The sequence below is a fragment of the Erythrolamprus reginae genome, chromosome 1, assembly GCF_031021105.1.
Source record: "Erythrolamprus reginae isolate rEryReg1 chromosome 1, rEryReg1.hap1, whole genome shotgun sequence".
NCBI classification, from domain to species: Eukaryota; Metazoa; Chordata; class Lepidosauria; order Squamata; family Dipsadidae; genus Erythrolamprus; species Erythrolamprus reginae.
Window position 1 is genome coordinate 280615770 of NC_091950.1, and position 22959 is coordinate 280638728.

General features: G+C 37.8%; 1 protein-coding gene across 1 annotated transcript in view; it reads right to left on the reverse strand.

Annotated features, from left to right (window-relative positions):
* Positions 1-22959, reverse strand: part of IMPG1 (interphotoreceptor matrix proteoglycan 1) — an 87764-nt gene that overhangs the window by 16858 nt on the left and 47947 nt on the right. Inside the window, exons 9-12 of the mRNA XM_070764165.1 lie at positions 17992-18012; positions 14061-14293; positions 8406-8482; positions 6276-6501 (exon numbers count right to left, since the gene is read on the reverse strand). Of these exons, the coding sequence (XP_070620266.1) occupies positions 6276-6501; positions 8406-8482; positions 14061-14293; positions 17992-18012 (557 nt within the window). The remainder of the gene's footprint in view (positions 1-6275; positions 6502-8405; positions 8483-14060; positions 14294-17991; positions 18013-22959) is intronic.

The following is a 22959-nucleotide window of genomic DNA, read 5'->3' on the forward strand; positions in this document are numbered from 1 at the left end:
AACCTTTGCTGAACTTCCGGGTTCAGGGTTCGGGAGGCCGCCGAGAAGCCCCATCGCCTGGCTGTCACCTTTTAAAACAGCTAGGGGGCTTCTTGGCAGCCTCCCGAACGCCGAACCCGGAAGTTCGGGTTTGGCGTACGGGTGCAGGTAGACGCTGAGAAGCCCCCCGGCTGTTTTAAAAGATGACAGCCGGGCGGCGGGGCTTCTCAGCGGCCTCCCGAACCCGAACTTTTGCCGAACTTCCAGGTTCGGGGTTCAGGAGGCCGCCGAGAAGCCCCGCTGCCCAGCTGTCACCTTTTAAAACAGCAGGGGGGCTTCTTGGTGGCCTCCCGAACGCCAAACCTGGAAGTTCAGCAAAAGTTCGGATTCGGGAGGCCGCTGAGGCGCCCCGCCGCCCAGCTGTCATCTTTTAAAACAGCCGGGGGGGCTTCTCAGCGTCCACCTGCACCCGTACGCCAAACCCGAACTTTTAAAAGATGACAGTCGGGCGGCGGGGCTTCTCGGCGGTGGCAGCAGTGGGTTCGTAAGAAGAAAAAAGTTCGTAAGAAGAGGCAAAAAATTTCTGAACCCCGGGTTTGTATCTCGGGTTGTTCGTAAGACGAAGGGTTCATATCATGAGGTACCACTGTATTGCCTACTTTCCTTAAATATGTTTCCTCCCTGACTTTTGTGGTGCAATTCCTGCTCTTTAGCATGTAGAACTCAATTCATCCACTTGTACTGCCAATTTGCCATTTCTGGAGCTATTCCTTGAATTTTTATTGAGAAGATCCGTTTTATGCCTAAGACTTCAGCCTGTGTTACATTCTAATATCTAAGTCCCCAGAGAGGGACGGCATATAAATCCAATAAACAAACAAACAAACAAACAAACAAACAAACAAACAAACAAGTAAGTCAACTTTTCACACAAAAAAGAGCTTCAACTCCAATTAATAACAGATTTTGTGTCAAGCTAAATAAATCGTTCATTATTGGAAAGCACTGAACATGCATATTTTTATTATATAAGTAGTAAGTGGAGATGGAAAAAATGACCTAGGCGTCTATTAGAGTTGGTGCACAGGAGAAAAGGGGGTTAAATTCTCTTCCCTGCTGTGTTATTGACCAGAAACCTCATCTAGAAGTTAATAGCTAAAGAGAAGTCCCAAAGGTGCTTTTTCAAGAGGCAACTGGACTTTCTGGTTTTTCCTTGAAGACGTTTTACTTCTCATCCAAGAAGCTTCTTCAGCTTTGTGCTGAAGAAGCTTCTTGGATGAAAAACAAAACGTCTTTCAGGAAAAATCAGAAAGTCCAGTTGCCTCTTGAAAAAAGCACCTTGGGGACAATCATGACCTGGATGACTGAAAATCTCTGTAGACATTTAGCTAAAGAGAACTGTCGTACCACTAGGAAATATTTTTGAAACACAAAACAAAATTATTCCTGAGAAATGATATTTTTGCAGCCTTCTCCCTTAGCTTCGATTAATTTTCAGATTGGTCAGCTTTCCCACAGCTGGATAGTTGTGCATAAATACACATCCATTAAACTTTTCCCTTTGCAATAAGGGGACAGCACGCAGGAAGTAATGAGTGGCCTGCATTGGTGAAGGGCCAAGCCAAGAGTACAAATCCGTCCTTAGGTATCAGCGTAGAGGATGAGAAAAAAAAACCTTAACATCTTGCTGTATGGTTTTCAATGTCCTTTGGATTTTTTAATGGGAAAGATGAACATACTTTGTGACATGGCTCTGACCTACTCACGTCACTTCTGGAAGCCTTTGACTTAACTGCACAGAGGTCAAAGAAAGCTAAGAAAACTTAGAACTAAGCAACAGAGAAATATATACTGCAGTGGAAGTTCTATGTTTTCTGAATACTTTTTAATAAACCAAAACTTAAAAGTATAGCTTGTACGTCATTGACTGTCAAATTATATACATTGCCAATGCAAATCTGAGTAGCTGTTAGAGAAGTCATTTTCTAGCATAAGCTATTTGTCCTCAACGGAAATAGAGGCATTTGCCTCCAAAGCTTTTGACATATTGAGAGTACATGTATATTTGTGAGTGAGGATAGCATTTAGTAGTGTTTTAAAATTACATTTTAATCAATATTTAACAATGTGGTTAATCTGTAATGGAAGAACCATCCATATTAAAGCTTAAAAAGGAAGTTTAAAAAATGGATTTCTACTGTTTTGGGCAGTATATTATTTATTTATTTTATTTATTTATTGGATTTGTATGCCGCCCCTCTCTGGAGACTCGGGGCGGCTAACAGCGACAATAAAACAGTGTACAATAGTAATTTGGTATTAGAAGTGATTAAAAATCCATTAATATAAAAACCAAACATACATACATACATACCATGCATAGAATTGTAAAGGCCTACGGGGAAAGAGGATCTCAATTCCCCCATGCCTGGCGGCAGAGGTGGGTTTTAAGTTGTTTACAAAAGGCAAGGAGGGTGGGGGCCGTTCTAATCTCTGGGGGGAGTTTGTTCCAGAGGGCCGGGGCCGCCACAGAGAAGGCTCTTCCCCTGGGTCCCGCCAGGCGACATTGCTTAGTTGACGGGATCCGGAGAAGATCTACTCTGTGGGACCTAACTGGTCACTGGGATTCGTGCAGCAGAAGGCGGTGCCTTTATGTGATAGATTGGATAGTAATGACCAGACCTTTGATTAGATAATTTAATACCCAGAAATTTAGACTCTGAAGTATAAGGCTTATGAAAACTAACACATTCAGAAGTGGGATGGAAGAATAAATCAAGATTCCTAAAAAAAACCAAACAACAAAGGTAGTAAAGCAGGTGTGTAATCCACCAGGTTATGACAGGTTTTGGCAAACCAGTAGCAGAAATTTTGAGTAGTTCAGAAAACCAGCAAATATCACCTCTGTCTGGCCTCAGAGTGGGGTGGGAATGGAGACTTTGCAATATTCTTTCACCAGGAATGGGGGAGGAATGGGGATTTTGCAATATCCTTCCCCTGGAGTGGGATAAGAATGGAGATTTTGTATCCATCCCCTGCAATGCCTACCAAGCCATGCCAACAGAACTGGTAGAAAAAAAATGGATTTTACCACTGTAGCAAAAAAAAAAATATTATTAAAAAATATTAACCAAACTGATTTGATTGCAATGATTCCCTAATGTTTATATGTGTTCCCTAGAATGTATGCAGGAACATCAGCCGTGGCACATTCTAATTGCCTTGAGTACATTTTAATATATTAAATTTATGGAAGAAATTATAAAGGGTATCTGGCTGAAGGTAGAATCTTGCTGTGCAATTCTGATTACATTTAAAAAAATATTTGCATATCTTGAAGATTAGTTTGTAACATTCCCAGGACTGAAAATCTAAATTACCATAAAAATGGTTTTGCTGGAAAAAGTCACTGTGAATTTGAAAACATTCTGGAGAAATCCAGAATAAAGCACTAATTTTAAAAGTTCCATTGGTTTAACCAAATGCAGTACATATAGAGAGACGATATGCATTAGTCTATCATCAAGTTTCATATCGTCAAAATATAAATTAATCAAAGGAAAGTCATAGATGGACTTATTTTTTTTTATCTTCAGTATACGGACTTCATGACATTTGAACACACCTGTAGCAAGAAACAATATTTGCCGGCAGTGAACAATACTTGTGATAGAAACATCAACAGTGATTATCAATTTGTGATCAAAGAGAATTTATGAAAATGGAAAGAGTATGCAAATTCTTACTACCATAACTTGTACATTAAAAATATATATTTAAAATACCTTCAGATTATTTAGGATTAGATGTTCAGAGCCACACTTTCTTCCAAAACAAATTTCCAAACAGAAATACTGTATCACAGTCTAGGTTATTACTGGTAGGCTGATGCGTGCTATATGAGCTTGACATGTGAAGTCAGCATCTTCTCAGAATGGGAAACTCTTTGCCCAGTCAACAACTGAGATTGTTCTCATCATGAGCATGTCAAGAGTCAATTGCACAATTTCTAATCAGAGGAGGAATCAATGACACATTTTGATGCACTTTCAATTTCTCTGAAATTGCTGCCACTGGCCAGGTTGATTATGTGTCAAAAGTCCTTACAAACTCAAAACTGTTATTGATTTCCGGAAGTCAATATCACTCTGTCTAGAACAGTGATTTTCAACCTTTTTTGAGCCGCGGCACATTTTTTACATTTACGAATCCCTGGGGCACATTGAGCGGGGACGGGGGCGGGGGGCGGGGGGGGGGCTAAAAAAAGTTTTGACAAAAAAATTATCTCTCTCTCTCTTCCTCCCCTTCGCTCTATTTCTTTCTCCCTCCCTCTTTCTCTCCCTTCCTTCCTCTTTCTTTCTCTCTCTCACCCTCTTTCTTTCTCTTCCTTCCTTCCTCTCTTTTTTGCTCTCTTTCTCTCTCCCTCCCTACCTCCCTCTATGTCTTTCTCTCTCTCCTTCCTTCCCACTCTCTCTTTCTTTCTCTTGTTCTCTTTCTCTCTCTCTTGCTTTCTTTCTCTCTCTCTTGTTCTCTTTCTCGCTCACTCTTTCTCTCTCTTGCTTTCTTTCTCTCTCTCTCTCTTGCTTTCTTTCTCTCTTGCTTTCTTTCTCTCTGAGCTTCGCGGCACACCTGACCATGTTTTGCGGCACACTAGTGTGCCACGGCACACTGGTTGAAAAACACTGGTCTAGAAGATGTTTGGAATGGGCCAAACATATGAATTGACTAGATAGGCATTCCAGAGAAAGCACAAGCATTTAAATCTCCAAAGCAAAATTCTAATTATGTATAGCAAGTCATTGATTTTGGAGATTATGGAGGAGGTGTATGGAAGCAAAGGCTCTTCTTATTTGTCTGCATTGGCCTTATTTATTTGTTTCTTAGCAGTGTTACCAGGTATGCCTTCCCATACTCACTCACTCACTCACTCACTCACTCACTCACTCACTCACTCACTCACTCACTCACTCACTCATTCATTCATTTATAGAATTTATTTAAATGCCCATTTCATCCCTCTGATAGTAGGTGGCTCATGAAAAAACCCCACAACATACAACCCAGTGTGGGTTATCATAAAAATAAATTATAAATGTGGGAAAGCCCCCTAAATAAATCTATCTCATTATCAAAATTCTATACAGGGCAGGTTCCACTGACAGCCTGACCTCAGTGTTTTAGGGAAAAACTAGATCTTCAATCTTTTCCAGAAGATTAAAAGGGATGGGGTCATCCAGATATCAGAGGAAGAAGTTGTTCATAAAGGCAGCTATATCTTAGAAAAATAAATACATTCATTTATGTATCATTAATGTAATGACAACAATAGCAAACATTAACTAAACCAAGACCAAATGTTTATTTTTAAGATAATTATTCCAAAAGAATGTGTTTAAACTTTAGCTAATCCTGTTGAGAAATGAAGGGAAATAATTTCTCATGAATAGTAGCAAAATTTATTAAAATGGGAATACAGTATTCTTAATTTAAAAAATACACCTTTATTTTAGTCAATCAAAATGACATACACTTCTCTATACTTATTCAACTTGGAAGAATATTGCCAAGAAATCACTATGTTTTCTTTATTTTAAGGTATCTTATATTTTCCTTCTCATTCCGCCATATTCTCATAATTTTGAATAATAGTATTTAAGCTAATTGTTTTATCTGTTTTAAAATAACTGTTTTAAAGTCAGGATTAGGAATCACTGTCCATTGTTTAAAATAATATCCACAGATGAAATTAAGTATTGTTTGTGACAGATCTAGGGTTCATAAGAGGGGCTCTTTAGGTGATTGTTACTATTTAAATACCTTTTATCCTTATTTACTTACTGATCCTTGAACAACATAATTGAACTGAACAGAAACAAAATTGGACATACTTTTTAAAAATGAGAAGGAAAAGGGGATATTTCTGTAAACTGTTTCTGAAGTAATTGCATTGTGGGAGAACTATTGCCAGTCTAAAACATTCAAAAATATGAAATTGAAGTGAACTCTTCAAGTCTTTGGAGAGGGGCGGCATACAAATCTAAATAATAAATAAATCTAAATAATAAATAAATAAATAAATATAATTAAAATTTGTTTGAAATTATTTCAGAAATAAATACCAGTATAATATATAAATTCTGAATGTGATAATTAAAAACAGCGGCTGAAACGGCTGATATAGAAGACATTTTCACATAAGTAAGCTGGCACTTAAGAGAGTATCCATTTTCTAATTTCTGCTGGTTCAGGATAAAAGGAAGGGAACCTGTTACTCAGCTAACAATCTAACAATTTACCTTGCTCAGAGATGATGCTGGAAATGGTTGTTTCTTCTTCAATCTTCTTCAATTTTGTTGTTTCTTCCTCAGTCTTCTGACTAGTGATTTCTTTAAATGTTGAAGGAAAGAGAATCCTTGTGGTATCCAAGACAGTAGAAGACATGGTGGAGACTGGGTAATCTACTTCATTAAAGGTTTTTGTCACTGTTTCTACATTTGCATAAATGAAAGGCATTTCAGAAGTCTATAAAAAAGAGGAAAAAAATAGTGGCAATCTTCATTTATGCTTTATTGAGGCCAAAGTACAGTAGATTTGCTTTAATTATATGCTACCATATTTAAAATACTCTCCTAAAAGATAAATATCAACCCATCAGTCTATCCATAAATATTTCCAAAGGATTATTCATCTATCTTGATTTGCTGTTATAAACAGAAAATCTTGGAAATTCTTGAAATTCAACCAAGAACTTTTAACTATGGTACAAGAAAGAAGACTTTTAAAACATTGTTAAATATCACACCTCATGATAGTCCAGTTATCCTATCTCCAGCCAATAGCTGAGATAGCTTAAAGTTTTGCAGCTTCCTTTTCATTGATTTCCCCCTTCTTGCGCCAACATAATACTTCCCAAGGACACAACTGTAAAGTTTTGATTGCTAAAGCAGTAATCTGTCTGGCTACTCTTGGTCCTTTTAGATTGTTGAAAACATCTGTATGATCTTGCACTTGAAATCCATAGCTGGAGTTTTCCACTACATAGAAACATAGAAGACTGACAGCAGAAAAAGACCTCATGGTCCATCTAGTCTGCCCTTATACTATTTCCTGTATTTTATCTTACAATGGATATATGTTTATCCCAGGCGTGTTTAAATTCAGTTACTGTGGATTTACCCACCACGTCTGCTTGAAGTTTGTTCCAAGGATCCACTACTCTTTCAGTGAAATAATATTTTCTCACGTTGCTTTTGATCTTTCCCCCAACTAGCTTCAGATTGTGTCCCCTTGTTCTTGTGTTCACTTTCCTATTAAAAACACTTCCCTCCTGAACCTTATTTAACCCTTTAACATATTTAAATGTTTCGATCATGTCCCCCCTTTTCCTTCTGTCCTCCAGACTATACAGATTGAGTTCATTAAGTCTTTCCTGATACTTTTTATGCTTAAGACCTTCCACCATTCTTGTAGCCCGTCTTTGGACCCGTTCAATTTTGTCAATATCTTTTTGTAGGTGAGGTCTCCAGAACTGAACACAGTATTCCAAATGTGGTCTCACCAGCGCTCTATATAAGGGGATCACAATCTCCCTCTTCCTGCTTGTTATACCTCTAGCTATGCAGCCAAGCATCCTACTTGCTTTTCCTACTGCCCGACCACACTGCTCACCCATTTTGAGACTGTCAGAAATCACTACCCCTAAATCCTTCTCTTCTGAAGTTTTTGCTAACACAGAACTGCCAATGCAATACTCAGATTGAGGATTCCTTTTCCCCAATTACTCTTTTGACAATGGAAGAATCTTTCCAGAGTCTCTGTTGAATGGATTGGTTCTAAAGTATTGGAGACTTAGCAGAGAGAGACCCATGTCGTATCTCCTCCAATAGTAGGTTCTAAAATCTATTGCTACTGATTTGCATGTTTGCTTGCTCGTGCATGTGCTACTTCTGTGCATGTGCAGAAATGTTCCAGGTGGGTGGGTAGAGCCTCCCGCCTTGGCTGCTATTGGTCCACAGAACTGGGCTGAATCGGGAGCAACCCACCACTGATCTCCTCCCCTTCCAACCTTGACAACTAAAGCCAAGGCTGTCAGAAATTGAGATGCTGGCCTTGGATCACCCTAGTTGATGCTCTTCTCTTTGATTGTATTCACCCTCTTTAAAAACCCAAAGCCCTCTTTTTTGATACCAGATTTTTGTAGATGTCTAAATCTCCCTAAATCTAGTCTTCTGGGCTCAGCCTACAGTAAGAAAAATGACTGGTGTATGTTCTTTAGTAACCTATGATGAATGACAGACAAATTACTGTCAATTACTTTTCTTAACTGCCCTGTATTTATGTCTGCACTGAATTGAGGATTGAAGGAATGCTAATCTTATTTACCATTAAAGTTTTGCAGTGGAACAATGATAATAAAATTTACTCACCAACTCAGCTCCGGGTAGAGCAACTGTTACCATTGGCTGCATATCGTTATTTATATCACTAGATGGCCTGATGATTTCTGCAAAATGAGATAAATGATATGGTCATTTTTTGGTGGTGGTAGTGGTGGGGTATCAAATTTTCCCAACTATGACCTATCAAACTAAGCAAAGCGTGTCAATTTATTATATAGGATTCTGTGTTATAAACACAGCATAAAAATAAAACTGCTGTCCCTCTCCTCCCCATTACTATCAGTTGAATCTGTAAGGACATCTTCTTAATGTGGGCAACCAAACCCTTTTTAAGGCTCTGATCTGAGCTATCAGTGTCCTTGCATTTTACTATGACATCCTGGGGCTTCTGACTCTTTTAGAAAGCTGAACTGATAACCTCCTAATGATAAGTCAATCAGTTTGGACTCCTGCTCCAGAGGAAATGCAGATAGGGACACCTTCAAGATTCCGTCTTCCCTCAAAAAGCCATTCCTTGGGTTTCTCCTTCATTATGAACCTGGGATGTGAACAGTTAGAAGGGGGTCAGAGCACCAGCTATTTCTATGGTGGAATCTGCAGGCGAGGTGGATGTCAGGAACCAGAACAACGCTGGGAGTTGATCAAGTGGTATTTTATTGCTGCTCACCTGTTTACAAGAATTTTGCCAGATTGACTTCATTCACTACAGAGCAGCTAGATGAACTCTCCAAGTCTTAGGAAAGCATGTGCTTTCGGTCACTTCTCCCCTTCAGTGATTTCAACCTAGCCAGTCTCTTAACTCCCCCCACACTTCAACTGCAGATTCCACAACTATTTCCTCTCGACAACCTCCCCTCCAGCTCCCTAGATGGTGCCTAGAAGGAGGAGGAGATGATAAGGACAGTTACTAGACATTGTAGTATGTGTAGACACCTAGGAATGCCCATATAACACCAATACCGCGCGAGCTGCACTGGTTGTCAATTGGTATCCGGTCACAATTCAAGGTGTTGGTTATCACCTATAAAGCCCTAAATGGCTTAGGAGCAGGCTATTTATGGGGCCGGCTACTGCCACATACCTCTCAGAGACCTCACACAGGGTTGGCCTCCTCCAGGTTCCATCAACTAAGCAATGCAGGTTGGTGGGCCTGCAGGAGAGGGCCTTCTCTGTGGCTGCCCTGGCCCTATAGAACCATCTATCTCCCAATGTCTGTACTGCTCCCACCCTGCTGGCCTTCCGAAAGGCCGTGCAGACCTGGCTTTGCCAGCAGGCCTGGGGGCCGTGAGTGTTACATTGAGGCATCACTGTATTGTGAGTGAATTGGTATGTATGGGTGTTTGATTGGACTACTTCTCAAGGGTTTTTATCATTAGTATAATTGGGTTTTTTTATGGTTTTTATATTTATATTTGACTTTCTAAGCATTGTATTGTATTATTATTGTTGTAAGCTGCCCTGAATCCTGCGGGATTGGGCAGCATAGAAGTCAGATAGATAGATAGATAGATAGATAGATAGATAGATAGATAGATAGATAGATAGATAGATATAGATAGATAGATAGATAGATAGAGATAGATAGAGATAGATGGATAGAGATAGATAGATAGATAGATAGATAGAGATAAATAGATAGATAGATAGAGATAGATAGATAGAGATAGATAGATAGATAGAGATAGAGATAGAGATAGATAGATAGATAGATAGATAGAGATAGATAGATAGAGATAGATAGAGTTAGATAGATAGATAGAGAGAGAGAGAGATAGATAGATAGATAGATAGAGTTAGATAGATTGAGATAGATAGAGTTAGATAGATAGAGATAGATAGATAGAGATAGATAGATAGATAGATAGATAGAGTTAGATAGATAGAGATAAAGATAGAGATAGAGATAGATAGATAGATAGAGATAGATAGATAGATAGAGAGATAGATAGATAGACAGAGATAGATAGATAGAGATAAAGATAGAGATAGAGATAGATAGATAGATAGATAGATAGAGATAGATAGAGTTAGATAGATAGATAGATAGAGAGATAGATAGATAGAGATAGATAGATAGAGATAAAGATAGATAGATAGATAGATAGAGATAGATAGATAGAGATAGATAGAGTTAGATAGATAGATAGATAGATAGAGAGATAGATAGATAGAGTTAGATAGATAGAGATAGATAGAGTTAGATAGATAGAGATAGATAGATAGGGATAGATAGATAGATAGAGATAGATAGAGTTAGATAGATAGATAGATAGAGAGATAGATAGATAGATAGAGTTAGATAGATAGAGATAGAGATAGATAGATAGAGATAGATAGAGATAGATAGATAGATAGATAGAGATAGATAGATAGATAGAGATAGATAGATAGAGATAAAGATAGAGATAGAGATAGATAGATAGATAGATAAATAGAGATAGATAGATAGAGATAGATAGAGTTAGATAGATAGCTAGATAGAGAGATAGATAGATAGATAGAGTTAGATAGATAGAGATAGATAGAGATAGATAGATAGAGATAGATAGATAGAGATAGATAGAGATAGATAGATAGAGAGATAGATAGAGATAGATAGATAGATAGAGAGAGAGAGAGAGAGAGAGAGAGATAGAGATAGATAGAGATAGATAGATAGATAGATAGATAGATAGATAGATAGATGGATAGATAGATAGATAGATTGATTGATTGATTTGGGTAAACCCAAAATGTCCATTGCATTGAGAAGGTAGTGAAACCAGAGGCTGTAAAGGAAGGTTTTAGATTACCCAGCAGCAAAGTCCTGTTAAAGATCTTATCTTGGTGGGCCATTATGTATCTATCAAAACAATTTCAGTTTTCTACTGAATGCAAATTCAACTAGGAGCACCCACCAACTAGGCTCAATCTTTCTGACACACAGATAGTCACACTCCAGTTTCTTGCATTCAAAATGGACACTTCTATTTAGAGGGCAACCTAGGCATCATCCTATGCTGTTTCCAAAATTATAGAAGTGGGAGATCAGCCACATTTGCCTGATTCTTGGCAATTCTTATTCCTGCGTCTTCTTCTTTATATACTGTAACTACTTAGCATTCCGTAGGTGTATAGCCGAGAGTGCAATAGGATATTCCAGAGAGACATAAGCGGCTGTACTATGAAGCTACTTTTACTTAAAGAATAAGGATTGCCTTATCCTTTAATTACTTTTTAAAGTTTATGCTAAAGCAATTAAAAAGGGAAGCAGCAGCAACTCATCTCTTCCACAGGGATCTGGATATTCCATTGTTCTAAAGCATTACAGAAAGAATATTGATGGCATCAGAAAACTTGAGATGTAGAATATTTGGCCAAATTTTCTGGAAAGGGATCTTCCTACTAGTTGCAAAGGAAGGCAAAATATTTCCTTAGGAAAAAATAAACTATTTTTGAGAACTTTCTGCTCAGTTCTAAATAGTTCATTCCAACTACTTTATTGCTCTGCCTTATCTCAGAAAAGTTCATAATAGAACATGGCAGAAACCAACACAGCTGACTCATTAATAGATCAGAAGTTGTGTTAATGGAAGGCACAAGGGATGAGTGCTGCTGTAATTTCCTCTTTCCTATTCTTTTTATGTCTGGTTTAGGAAGACTTTAATTTCCTACAAAAAAAATATTTCTGGAAGGATCAGGGAACAACAAAGGGGTAAATTAAAAAATTAGGATCTCAGTAAATGGAAATACAGAATTTTTGAATGATAACAGGATGGTTAGTTCTTTGTCCGGTAGGCAACAAATTATGCAAAATATAATTAATTTCTGAAGTGAAACTATATAGCAGCAGTGGTCAAAATATTTTTGCTTTTTGTAATTAGTTATTATATTGGTCACTCAATAAAGCTGTTTCTTGCATCAATTTATTTTGCTGTATCATCAAAAACTTTACATATTAAAAATTATATAAATTAAATTTGGTCAATTATTGCTATCTGCTTCCTGGATCACACCATTTGTATTTTAATATACATTCCCTGCACCACTAATGCTAGTAAATGCTTAGCAATTAAAATAAGCATCTCAAATCTGTCCTACCCCAGTATTTATATTAAATACTTTTGTTATCTGAAAATTAACTGTCTACCACATGAAAACCATTGAGGCAGACTTGGGTTTTTTTTTGACTCTGCTGTCTTATGGCATTTTCTATCAACATTGCACACAAAGACTGCCTTTTTCACTAAAGGCTGGTGAACTCCCTGCATCCCATTTCAGATAAGGTTTTGACCTTACTCAATAATCTCCTGCTTCAATGACTGAAATGCACTTTATCTTGGGCTGGTTCTGAAGGTCATTAGAAGCTTCCACTAGCACAAATACAGAATTCAACTGCTGGCAAAAGGAGGCTGGGAAGCATATAATCCTAGGCTTGGTTTGGCTTCTCTGCTTTTGTATTTGCTTCCAAGCCTGATTCAGAATGGGGAATTTGATCTTTCAAGGCATGCATAAATTAGAAAGAGCTGGTTCCAATATGTTTCCTTTCCCTCCTTCTGCGCTTCAAACAGAAAACCAAGTTTGGTATTGGAGATATACACCTTATGGTCCATGCCACCTCTTTTGCAGGCACCACTAAAAGTGTGCAACTACGGTATATAAAATATGTTAGGACTTTGTCCAAAACTATTGGGTTGGCAATATATTGGTTGCAAGTATTCCAGACTGCCACAATTTGTCTGAGTCACTCTCTTTGTTTCTCTTTTGTCTAAGCTGTTAATGGCTACTCACTGATAGGTTTGCTCCACATTTTCTCTGCAATCTCTCTGTATTGTAGTTATATATTACAGCTAAAATGTGTTTGGGCTTGATATCTTTGCTGATTATGACAAAGATAACTGGTAAGAAAGACTATGTACTTGGTAATATTTGGATTGTTATTCTGACTATTATGTGTATGACTTCAGACTGTTTATAGGAACATGCTATTTCTCAAAGTAAACTTTAATTCAATTTAGTATATCTCTGTATGGCTGAGTAGTTATTCACAACTAATCTCAATATGTTTCTCTGTGTGCACAACCTTGAGTAGTTATTCACAACTAATCTCAATATGTTTCTGTGTGTGCACAACCCTGGTAAACAAGGATTACTCTGCTATGCATTAACAAAATACTTATAAAATTAACTAGCTGGGGAAAAAGAGCAGAACAGGGAGAGTAGGCGATAAAAGGATGGCATATCTCCTAACAAGTCAAGGAAATGTGGTCATCTTGTTGACATATTTTTATTTTTAATCTGCTATTCTTTTTTTTAATTGCTGGCTAAAATAGCTTTTTAATAAATTAATTATAAGAGAACAACAAAAAGGAACAATATTCAGTAGCTAAAATCTCTTGGATTTGTCTGGGGAGGAAGGGAACAAAGCTTGTAATCAAAATAAGAAATCTGATAAATACAAAACAGTAAGATGGAATGATTCAGAAAGAAAAACAGGAAGGAAGCTAATGATCAACTATTATATAACAAAAAAGCAGCCCACAACTTCCTGAAATTTCCCAATTTTTCTGAGGAAGAAAATACAAAGTATCTGTAAGGCAGGGGGCTATCCAATTACTTTGATTATTTACATAATTAATTATTATGATAAAACACTAGTTAATTAATTAATTAATTTGCAGTAAACATTTGTAACTTACTGACCATCCTTAAACTGGAGGGTTTCAAAGTCCACGAATAATGATTTATCTTCTTGTAGGAGCATGGCAACCATCTGCTGAAGATCAGCTATTTTCGGTACATATGTAGGCATATCCTTCTCTTCACCGAGAGGGCTCTTCTCACTTTCAATTTTTTTGATGTCAGTTCCATCCGCAAGTAGTTCTGAACCATCTCTTTCAAAGTTGGCAATATACTGTGCCACAGTACTGCTTGTCCTATCGAAGAAGAAAGGTATATTGGTTTGTTGATGTGGGAGGAGGTGGGAACATGATATCTTATTTGCAGACTGATTTTATGGCTAGTGTGGCGAATCAAACTACGGCCAACAAGTAATATCTTCCAGCTGTGGTAATTTCTGATTTAAATTTGATGGCAGAGTTTATGGAAATTGGCATAATGCCCCTAACGGACTATCAATTCACTTTGTAGTATGATTCACATCAGTTTAAAACATCAACTTGACATTACTCATGGGGGAGGAAGGGTTAAATAAAGTCACCGTCATGGGCACAATCGTGTGATTGAAGATTTGAGGCCTTTTATGTGACATAGCCACAGAAATAAAAAGGGACAAGCTTCAACCACATGGTTGTGGTAGCTGTCTTGATATTTTGGACCACCACTCTACCTGTGGATGCCTTGACTATATTATTGAAAGATCTACTCCAACATACTAGTATTTTCAGTGATGGGCTATCAAAAATTTTACTACCACACCGTGGGCATGGATTATGCATTTTGTTTTAACATCTTTTAGTGCAAATTGGGTGCTCTGGGGTGGAGTTCCAAATTTTGCTACTGGAATTGTGTTCCTGACTGTTCCCGTAGGAGCCCATCACTGAGTATTTCAACAAGATAAAAGTGCATTTACACAGAAATGCAATTTAAAATGTATAAAACAAATAAAACAAGAAATTTTTAGGTAATATCCCTCTTGAGGCATATAGGTCTTTGATAAAATAAAAATAAGATTGGCGAAAATAAAATTCTCAAGAGATAGTGAAACATTCTCTCGGCCTGCACTTAATATAGCCATTATTCAGATATCAAAAGCTGTGGTGGTGTAGGACTTACAGTGCGATAAAATGAGGATCTAAGTTGTTGGGGGGCAATATTCTGACATTGTAAACTACTAAGTGAGTGCTGCAAAGCACTATGAACTGATATATAAATCTAAGTGTATTGTTCTTTTAAAGAAAAGACATTTGGAAATATTTTTACTTATTTTTTTTTACTTATTTTTTCTCTTAAGTCTTTGAATCTGTTAAAGACATGAAATGAGCACCAATTACCCTTAGCAAAAATCTAATGTGAGTGTGTGTGTGTGTGGGGATCTCACACATTGTTTTTCTCTGATTTAATGATTTTTAAAACAACATATTTCTCTTCTGATTAGCCTTTAAAATGAACTGATCTTCTGTTTCACATAGTTTTATTCACAAGGCAAGTCCATTGTTTCCCTTGGGACATTTCCCAAACTTCCCAGGCTTGTCAATGACCCAGGACGTTTGGCTTCTGAGGCTGGTGCAGAGCTGCCAGGAAAGGATTGGGTGGGCATTTAGAAGGGCTCAGCGGGCCCCTGAAACAATATCATCCCTTTAGGAGTGGAATGTTCTCTTTTCTACCTCTCTCAAGTGCACAAAGTGCTTATTTACCCAGTTAAAAAGGACACAGATGCCATCAGGAATTCTGGATGCTCCAGTGCTCCAACAGTTTGGTGTTCAGTTCCAGCAAAAACAGAGATTGTCCCTCATCCACTATCAGGTCGGATGATTTTGTGTTGCTGAATTAAACACAGCACTAATGAGTGGGGAATACTAATAAAACAAACCCTTGAGAGCAGGATGGTAACATGTAAATGGCTATGGTTCTGTCCTATTTGTGCAGTAGTTCATGAAGAAGGATCAGTAGGAGACAAGGCTTGTTCTATATTGGGATCTACATTAGAGCCACTTTGATGTTGTGATAAAGGTGCTGTGATTTCTAGCCCTGCCTTTGACCTGAAAACCAGCTGGGTGACTTTGGGCCCTTCGCTTTTCTCGGCCCAACTCACCTGACAGGGTTGTTGTGCTGAAAATAGGAGGCGGAAGGAGTATTAGGTATGTTTGTTATCTTGACTTATTTACAAAAATAATAAATGTAGTATATAAAAAAACAAATAAACAAACCAATAAAAATGAGGAAATAATAAATAGTAAATAAACTATTTAGTCTTTATTAAATAATAATAAACAAACAAACAAAATTAAACTCTGTTTTCCTTGCTATTAAAAATCTCACCCTGCTCATGAGAACTGGGTATGATATTGTACACATTCCCAAAAGACTTTTTATTTTAAGAATTAGGGATCTCCACATCTATTTTATTAATTTATCATGAATGTCCTTGTGCCATTCTCCAGCAAAATGACAATTCTACCAGGCACTTATTTTAGTATAAATTACCTTCTTCTAAAACAGCAAGAAAAAAAATAGTACTTTTGAACTACCCTTCCTGCCCCCCCAAAAATCATTTGTGGTGGCAAATCATGGAAAGGAAAAGTGGCATGTATTTTGCCTTCCATTGCAAAAATACTTGAAACCCTGAAGTACAACACCTTCAAAAAAAGCTTTCAGTTTTGACGGAAATACAACAGTAACTGTTGAGGCCCCATGAGATCTAAAAAAATACAAATAAAAACCTACACCTTGGACAATTTCATTTTGTGAATCAAATCAGAACAGACCTTCTAGCAATATTTCAAAGTTTTATAAAAGGAGACTGGGGAGCAGTTTTCTTTTTACACTGTTTTCTCAAGGAGATATATAAATGTATTTATTTTGTTCTTGTTCTTAAAAGAACGTGAAGGTTATGATTTCTGAGTGATGGCTATCTCAAGAGGAAAGGAAACGATTCTGGGTGTTTCAATAGGATTCAATAAATATAAACCAAGTCTAAGGCTTGGCACTCCCCCTCCCATCTCTCTACTTTTTCTTCAGCCTGAAGAGGGGGGGAGGCAAGATTGGGACCTGATCTTGTTTTACACATAGAGTTGAACTTTTAAAAAACTGCCTTTTATTGCTATACAAACCAGCAACAAATCATATACTGTTAGGCCTACAAAAGCTAGCTGCTCTCCAGCTGCCTGAACTTCAATTATCAACATTCTCAGCATTCATAGATGAGAGAATTCTGAAGTCCAGATTCCTAGAGAGGACAGCTTTTCCTGAAATACAGGCAACAATAAGTCAAGCATTTGCGAAAAGGAAAAGTACACGCCGGTTAAGGCCTGTTGCCAATTACAAAGCCCAGCCCTCTGCTTTGCTTGTACTAGATCTTAGAGATAGCAGTGACTTTTGATTTTCAGCCTTGGGGAAGGCAATTTCACCCTCTGGAGCCCTCAGGGAAGTTTCCCTGAAGTCTCAGAGTGCGAAAAAAGCCCAACGGGCAAACCGGAAGTTCAGAAAACGGACTTCCGATTTGCATGTTGGGCTGTTTTTCACACTCAGGGACTTCGGGAATTTTCCGTGAAGGCTCCGGAATACAAGAAACAGCACAACGGGCAAACTGGAAGTCCGTTTTTCCGAACTTCTGGTTTACCCGTTTTGCTGTTTTTTCACTGTCTCAGGCTTCAGTGAGGCCTGGGTGCGTGTGTGGGGATGGGGGCGATTGTGCGCATGCACAGGGGCAGTGTGGTGTATGCCTGCATGCGTGGAGGAGGGAATGGGTGTGGGCATGTGCGTGTGTGCTGCCACATTTACACAACTCCCTTTTGGTAACCAAAAAAGGTTCGCCATCACTGTCCTAGACTGTACAGGGTCATTTAAAGAAAATATTTCCTTCTGTGTTTGAAAGAAAAGAAGTCGACTTATTTAATATTACTGCCATAACTAATTATATATCACCTATTAAAAAAACCTGCAGGAAAGTTACCCATCTTTTTCCTTCTTCTGTCTTCAGTTCAGCATACGACAGGATAGATGGAAGCATTCAAAAGGAAAAAGGACACAAAAGAAGTCAAACCATTAAACTGTGTGGGCATATACCTCTATTTACGCTAAGATCTGCATTTTCACCCTGAAAAGATGAGGAGGATGAGAGGAAAACCCAGGGTTGCTATCATGGCAGTTGTTTAATTTACTGCCATTACTCTTTCCATTCTAATAGCAGAAAGTTGTAACTTCTTTAGATTCTTCCCCACCTCCCCCAATCAGTCTCGTCTGAGTCATCATTTACACAACATTTTCTGATGCTCTTCCAGAAAACCTTTCTTTCTGCTAACAAAGGATATGTGTAGAAGGCAGGGGTGTTTGGGGGATGTTGTCAAAAAGATCAAGATGATGTCTGTGATTGTGCCATGCATGTTGCACATACAATGCATGTGAAAAGGTTAGGGCTTTGAAGATGCTGTCAGAGCCAGCCTTTTGAATTTTCTGATTCCTCTGGGGGCACCCCTGGTAAGAAGTTTCCAAAAGAAAGATTCCCTTCTTTTTATATATATATAGCTCTCAGCATTTTGGGACTCAATTTCTAGCAACTATAGGAAACATGTAATCTTGAGGTGCTACATTATTATTATTATTATTATTATATTATTATTATTATTATTATTATTATTATTATTATTATTATTAATTAGACTTGTATGCCACCCCTCTCCGGGAACCCGGGGCGGCTCAAAAATACAATGCAAAAACAATACGTATACAAATCTAATAGTTAAAAACCATAAACTAAAATCCCATTAACTTAAAAAACAGTCAATTTCCTCAATCACATCCACACATAACATTTAATGGTCAGAAAGGGGGGCATATACTAGTTGCCCCAAGCCTGGTGACATTGATGGGTCTTAAGGCTCTTGCGAAAGGCAAGGAGGGTGGGGGCAGTCTGAATCTCTGGAGGGAGCTGATTCCAGAGGGCCGGGGCCACCACAGAGAAGGCTCTTCCCCTAGGACCCACCAGACGACATTGTCTTGTTGACAGGACCTGGAGAAGGCCAACTCCAGGTCCCCCCCCCCCCCCACAGTCAATGTATGGTAATGAACCTGATAATGATTATACCTTTGTAATGGTGAGGATCTGGGTTTCGGATGATAACAAAGAGAGCAGGAGAGATGTGCCAAAACCTACTATGGATAAAATGACCAGGATTTCTTTTTAACAGAATCTTAAGAAGCTTATCTTTCTCGCACCATAGAAATGTAATGAATACTAATGAAGACATCTTTAAGCATTTATTAAATTAGCTAAAGATTTGAATAAGCATTACAATAATCAAAGACTTCACTGGATCATGTCACCATGATATTATTGGGCTAATATTAACATGACTAATCTTTGTACTCATTTAGGATTTTGATTTTATTTTTATCCTGAATTTAGGATCATGGTTCTTTCCACTCCCCCCCTCTTCTTAACCATATCTTATTTTAGTTTGGAAAGAAAAAAATCTAAATAACATGTCAGAACAGAAAAAAAAAGAGGGAAGATAAACAGTTTTGCTTTCTCCAATTTAAAAAGGAAATAATCTTTTGGCATTCATTTAAGATTATATTGTATCTCCTAAACAGAATGTCTCTGTGTGTGTGTGTGTGGAAATCAAAATAGAGATACTAGAAACAATAACAAATTACAGTGGTACCTCTACTTAAGAACTTAATTTGTTCCGTGACCAGGTTCTTAAGTAGAAAAGTTTTTAAGTAGAAGCAATTTTTCCCATAGGAATCAATGTAAAAGCAAATAATGCATGCAAACCTATTAGGAAAGAAAGAAAAGCTCAGAATTTGGGTGGGAGGAGGAAGAGGAAGGAGAGGAGAAGGACAGTCGCTGTTTGAGGAAGAAGGTGAGGTGAGGGGAATCAAAAAAGTCCAAAACTTTAAGCTAAACAAAAAAAAAAGAGGGACTCTGAGGCAGTGCCCAGAGAAGGGAAAACACTCTGTTCGCTCTGGGCTGCCCAGAGTGAAGGGAGCATTTCTTTTCTCTGGGTGCTAGCAGAGGTTTATTCCCTCTCCAAGCACCCAAAGAAAGGAAAATGCTTTGTTCGCTCTGGACTGCCAAAGCCTCCTTAGGTGCCACTGAAAGGCTCCTCTGGCAGCCCAGAAAAGCCCGAGATGGCCGGGATTAAAGGGGGAATAGTAGGAAACTGGCTTGGCCTTCGTGCTGCTCTCAAATTTCCTGGGAATTTTTTCCAGGCTCGGGTTCTTAAGTAGGAAAAGGTTCTTAAGAAGAGGCAAAAAAGTCTTGAACACCTGGTTCTTATCTAGAAAAGTTCTTAAGTAGAGACGTTCTTAGGTAGAGGTACCACTGTATTTACTTCATCCTCAAAGGCTGGGGGAAAAGGGAAAAATTGGAGCACAGAACCACCAACTGAAGGTGATACCACTTATTACCTTCAGTGGAATGTAAAGATCAGCAGGGAGTTAATACATTATATCCAAATTGCACCCAACAAGCTGAAATTAATGTCTTGAACTGGGATTGGATGAGGCGCGGAATTCATGTCTAGCTACAGTAATTACTATTTTTCTTCCAGATTTATTTTTAACCACCCTCAATTTTATATAAAGTCATTCTTGGACAAAGAGAAAAACCAAGAAATATAAACATTGATTGTTTATTTAGAAGGATGGAATAATGTATCGAGTTGTGTTAGCACATTGCAAAGACCTGCTAATGTGGGCAAATCTATTCTGGCTTGTAGGAAAGTCTCTAAATCAGAAATCCTAACTTGCATAGAATAGTGTGAGCATGCCTGGGGAAAAATCAGTTTTGCCTACAGTTGTGGTAAATGGGTCAAGATGTGCTTAAATAATGTACTATCCTTACTGTTAGCAGAAACATCTTCTAACTACATGAATGTGAGAAAGAAAGCTTACTCTTTATTGATTCAAAGAAAGTATATGATAAATAAATAGATTTGTATTTTGGAATGCTTTATACAAATATGTTATTATATTAAAGTAGGAATGTAAATGTCAGTAGAAACATAAAACTTATGTAGGAATGGGATACTTAAGAAGAATAAGTTGTAAACAAAAAAGAGACAAAGTGAAGAATGAATGATGAAGGAATTTGACAAAAGGAAATGACAAGGATGGAAGAGATGTACTGAAGTGGCTGGACTGTACAGAAACAAAGACCAGGAAACAAATTTGAAGTTTTGTATTCAAATTGCAAAACATGTACATGATGGAAGACTGACTGAACTGAGAAAGAGTGGAAGGTAGAGAAAGTTGTTGGAGGAACTTAATGAAAAGAAGTGAGATGTTTAAGAAACAAAGGCTAATATAAATTGTGTGTATGGACATGGAGGAAGCCAAAATGTTTGGCAAGAATGTAATGAAAGAATTTAGTGCAATAAATTTAATTACATTTCATTTTTCATCTTCATATTTTTATTAGCTATCCTTACTATTATTATTATTGCTTTGTTACCACTTACTGTATCTTATTCCTTTTCTTTGCCCTATATAATACTGCTTACGCTGAAAAGGAAAATTTGTGATGGGCATGCATATCAATCTCAAGATTTATAGTTGTGTGGTTGCTGCAAAAATTATTTACTGTAAGAAGATCCTAGCTCGGGATGGTCAAAGTTAATGTTATTGAGGGCCACATAAGGGTTGTGTTTGGCCTTAGGGGCTGGGATGGGTGTGGTTTGAGTGGTCATGACCAGCTCAACATCACTTGTGTCAAGGTCCCTATGGTGGCCTGAATGCTCTGCCAGTGAAAATAGACTCCTGAGCTCCATTTTCAATTAGGATGGCCTCCTGCAACCCTCTGCAAGCAAAAACGGAGCTCAAGAGGGAGGCCCATGATCCTCGTAAGCCCCCTTTTTGGCTGTGATAGCGTCTTTCATGTTTTCAAGGCAGTTCTGCGGGCCAGATCTGAGAACCCTGTGGGCTGGATGTGGCCCACAGGCCTTGCTTTTAACACCCCTGTCCTAGCTGAAACCCCATTTTCTTATGATGGCAAGAGGCAATTAATATGTCAACCTTGGTAGATCCATCTGAGATATATAAACATCAGTGACTGCCCATGAACGTTAGATGATAGCATCTGCCTGATGTTGACGAAAAGTCAGTTTAGGGAAAGTTGTTGTGGCGGCATGTTATTTTTCCAGATCATTCCCCTCTGCTGCTCACTTCACTTCACACTTCTTCTGCACTGGAACCACACATTTTTTCATTTAAATTATACATTACTTAAAAGGCATTGCTACTAGTCTCTTTTCTAAAGTATTTTTGGTCTGTCTTTTTAAATAATATTATTTTTTTCCCAGTCAATCATAGCTATTCATTCCTTAGAAATTAAGAATTATTTTCATAAACATTTGGAGATTGAAGATAGACTTGGCCTTACAAATGTCAGTTTTGAAATTAGCAACCTCAAATTTCTTGCTGTATTGTATCTTACAAATTTTAATGGAAGCCAATGAAGAAAGTTTTATTAACAATAATTGTTATAACCAATCTTACAATGGTGAAGAAAACCATACAGGCTTTTAAGTGCATCATGTTTTAAAACAGCTTGTGATCCCAGAGGCTTAACAATTTTCTTCAATCTAAAAGACTGAAAATATGCAAGTCATCAACTCATTAAGAAATATTTTCAGTTAAATTACTATGACTACCAATAATAATATCAGCAGATGTTCCTCAAAGGCTTAAAAAGAAAAGCATTTCAGCCAACTCCTGATGACTTCTTCTAAGAAAAGAAATTGAAAAAGTGTAATGAAAAGGGCAAGGGGCTCTATTTAACTTTAAGTCTTCATTTAATCCCATAATTTATTGGGGAATTTGGACCATTCACTATTTTTCAGCACACAGTACTTCCTAGAATTGCTATAGAAACAAAATGAGGAGAAATCCTCACATTCATTACCTTGAGATCTCACAG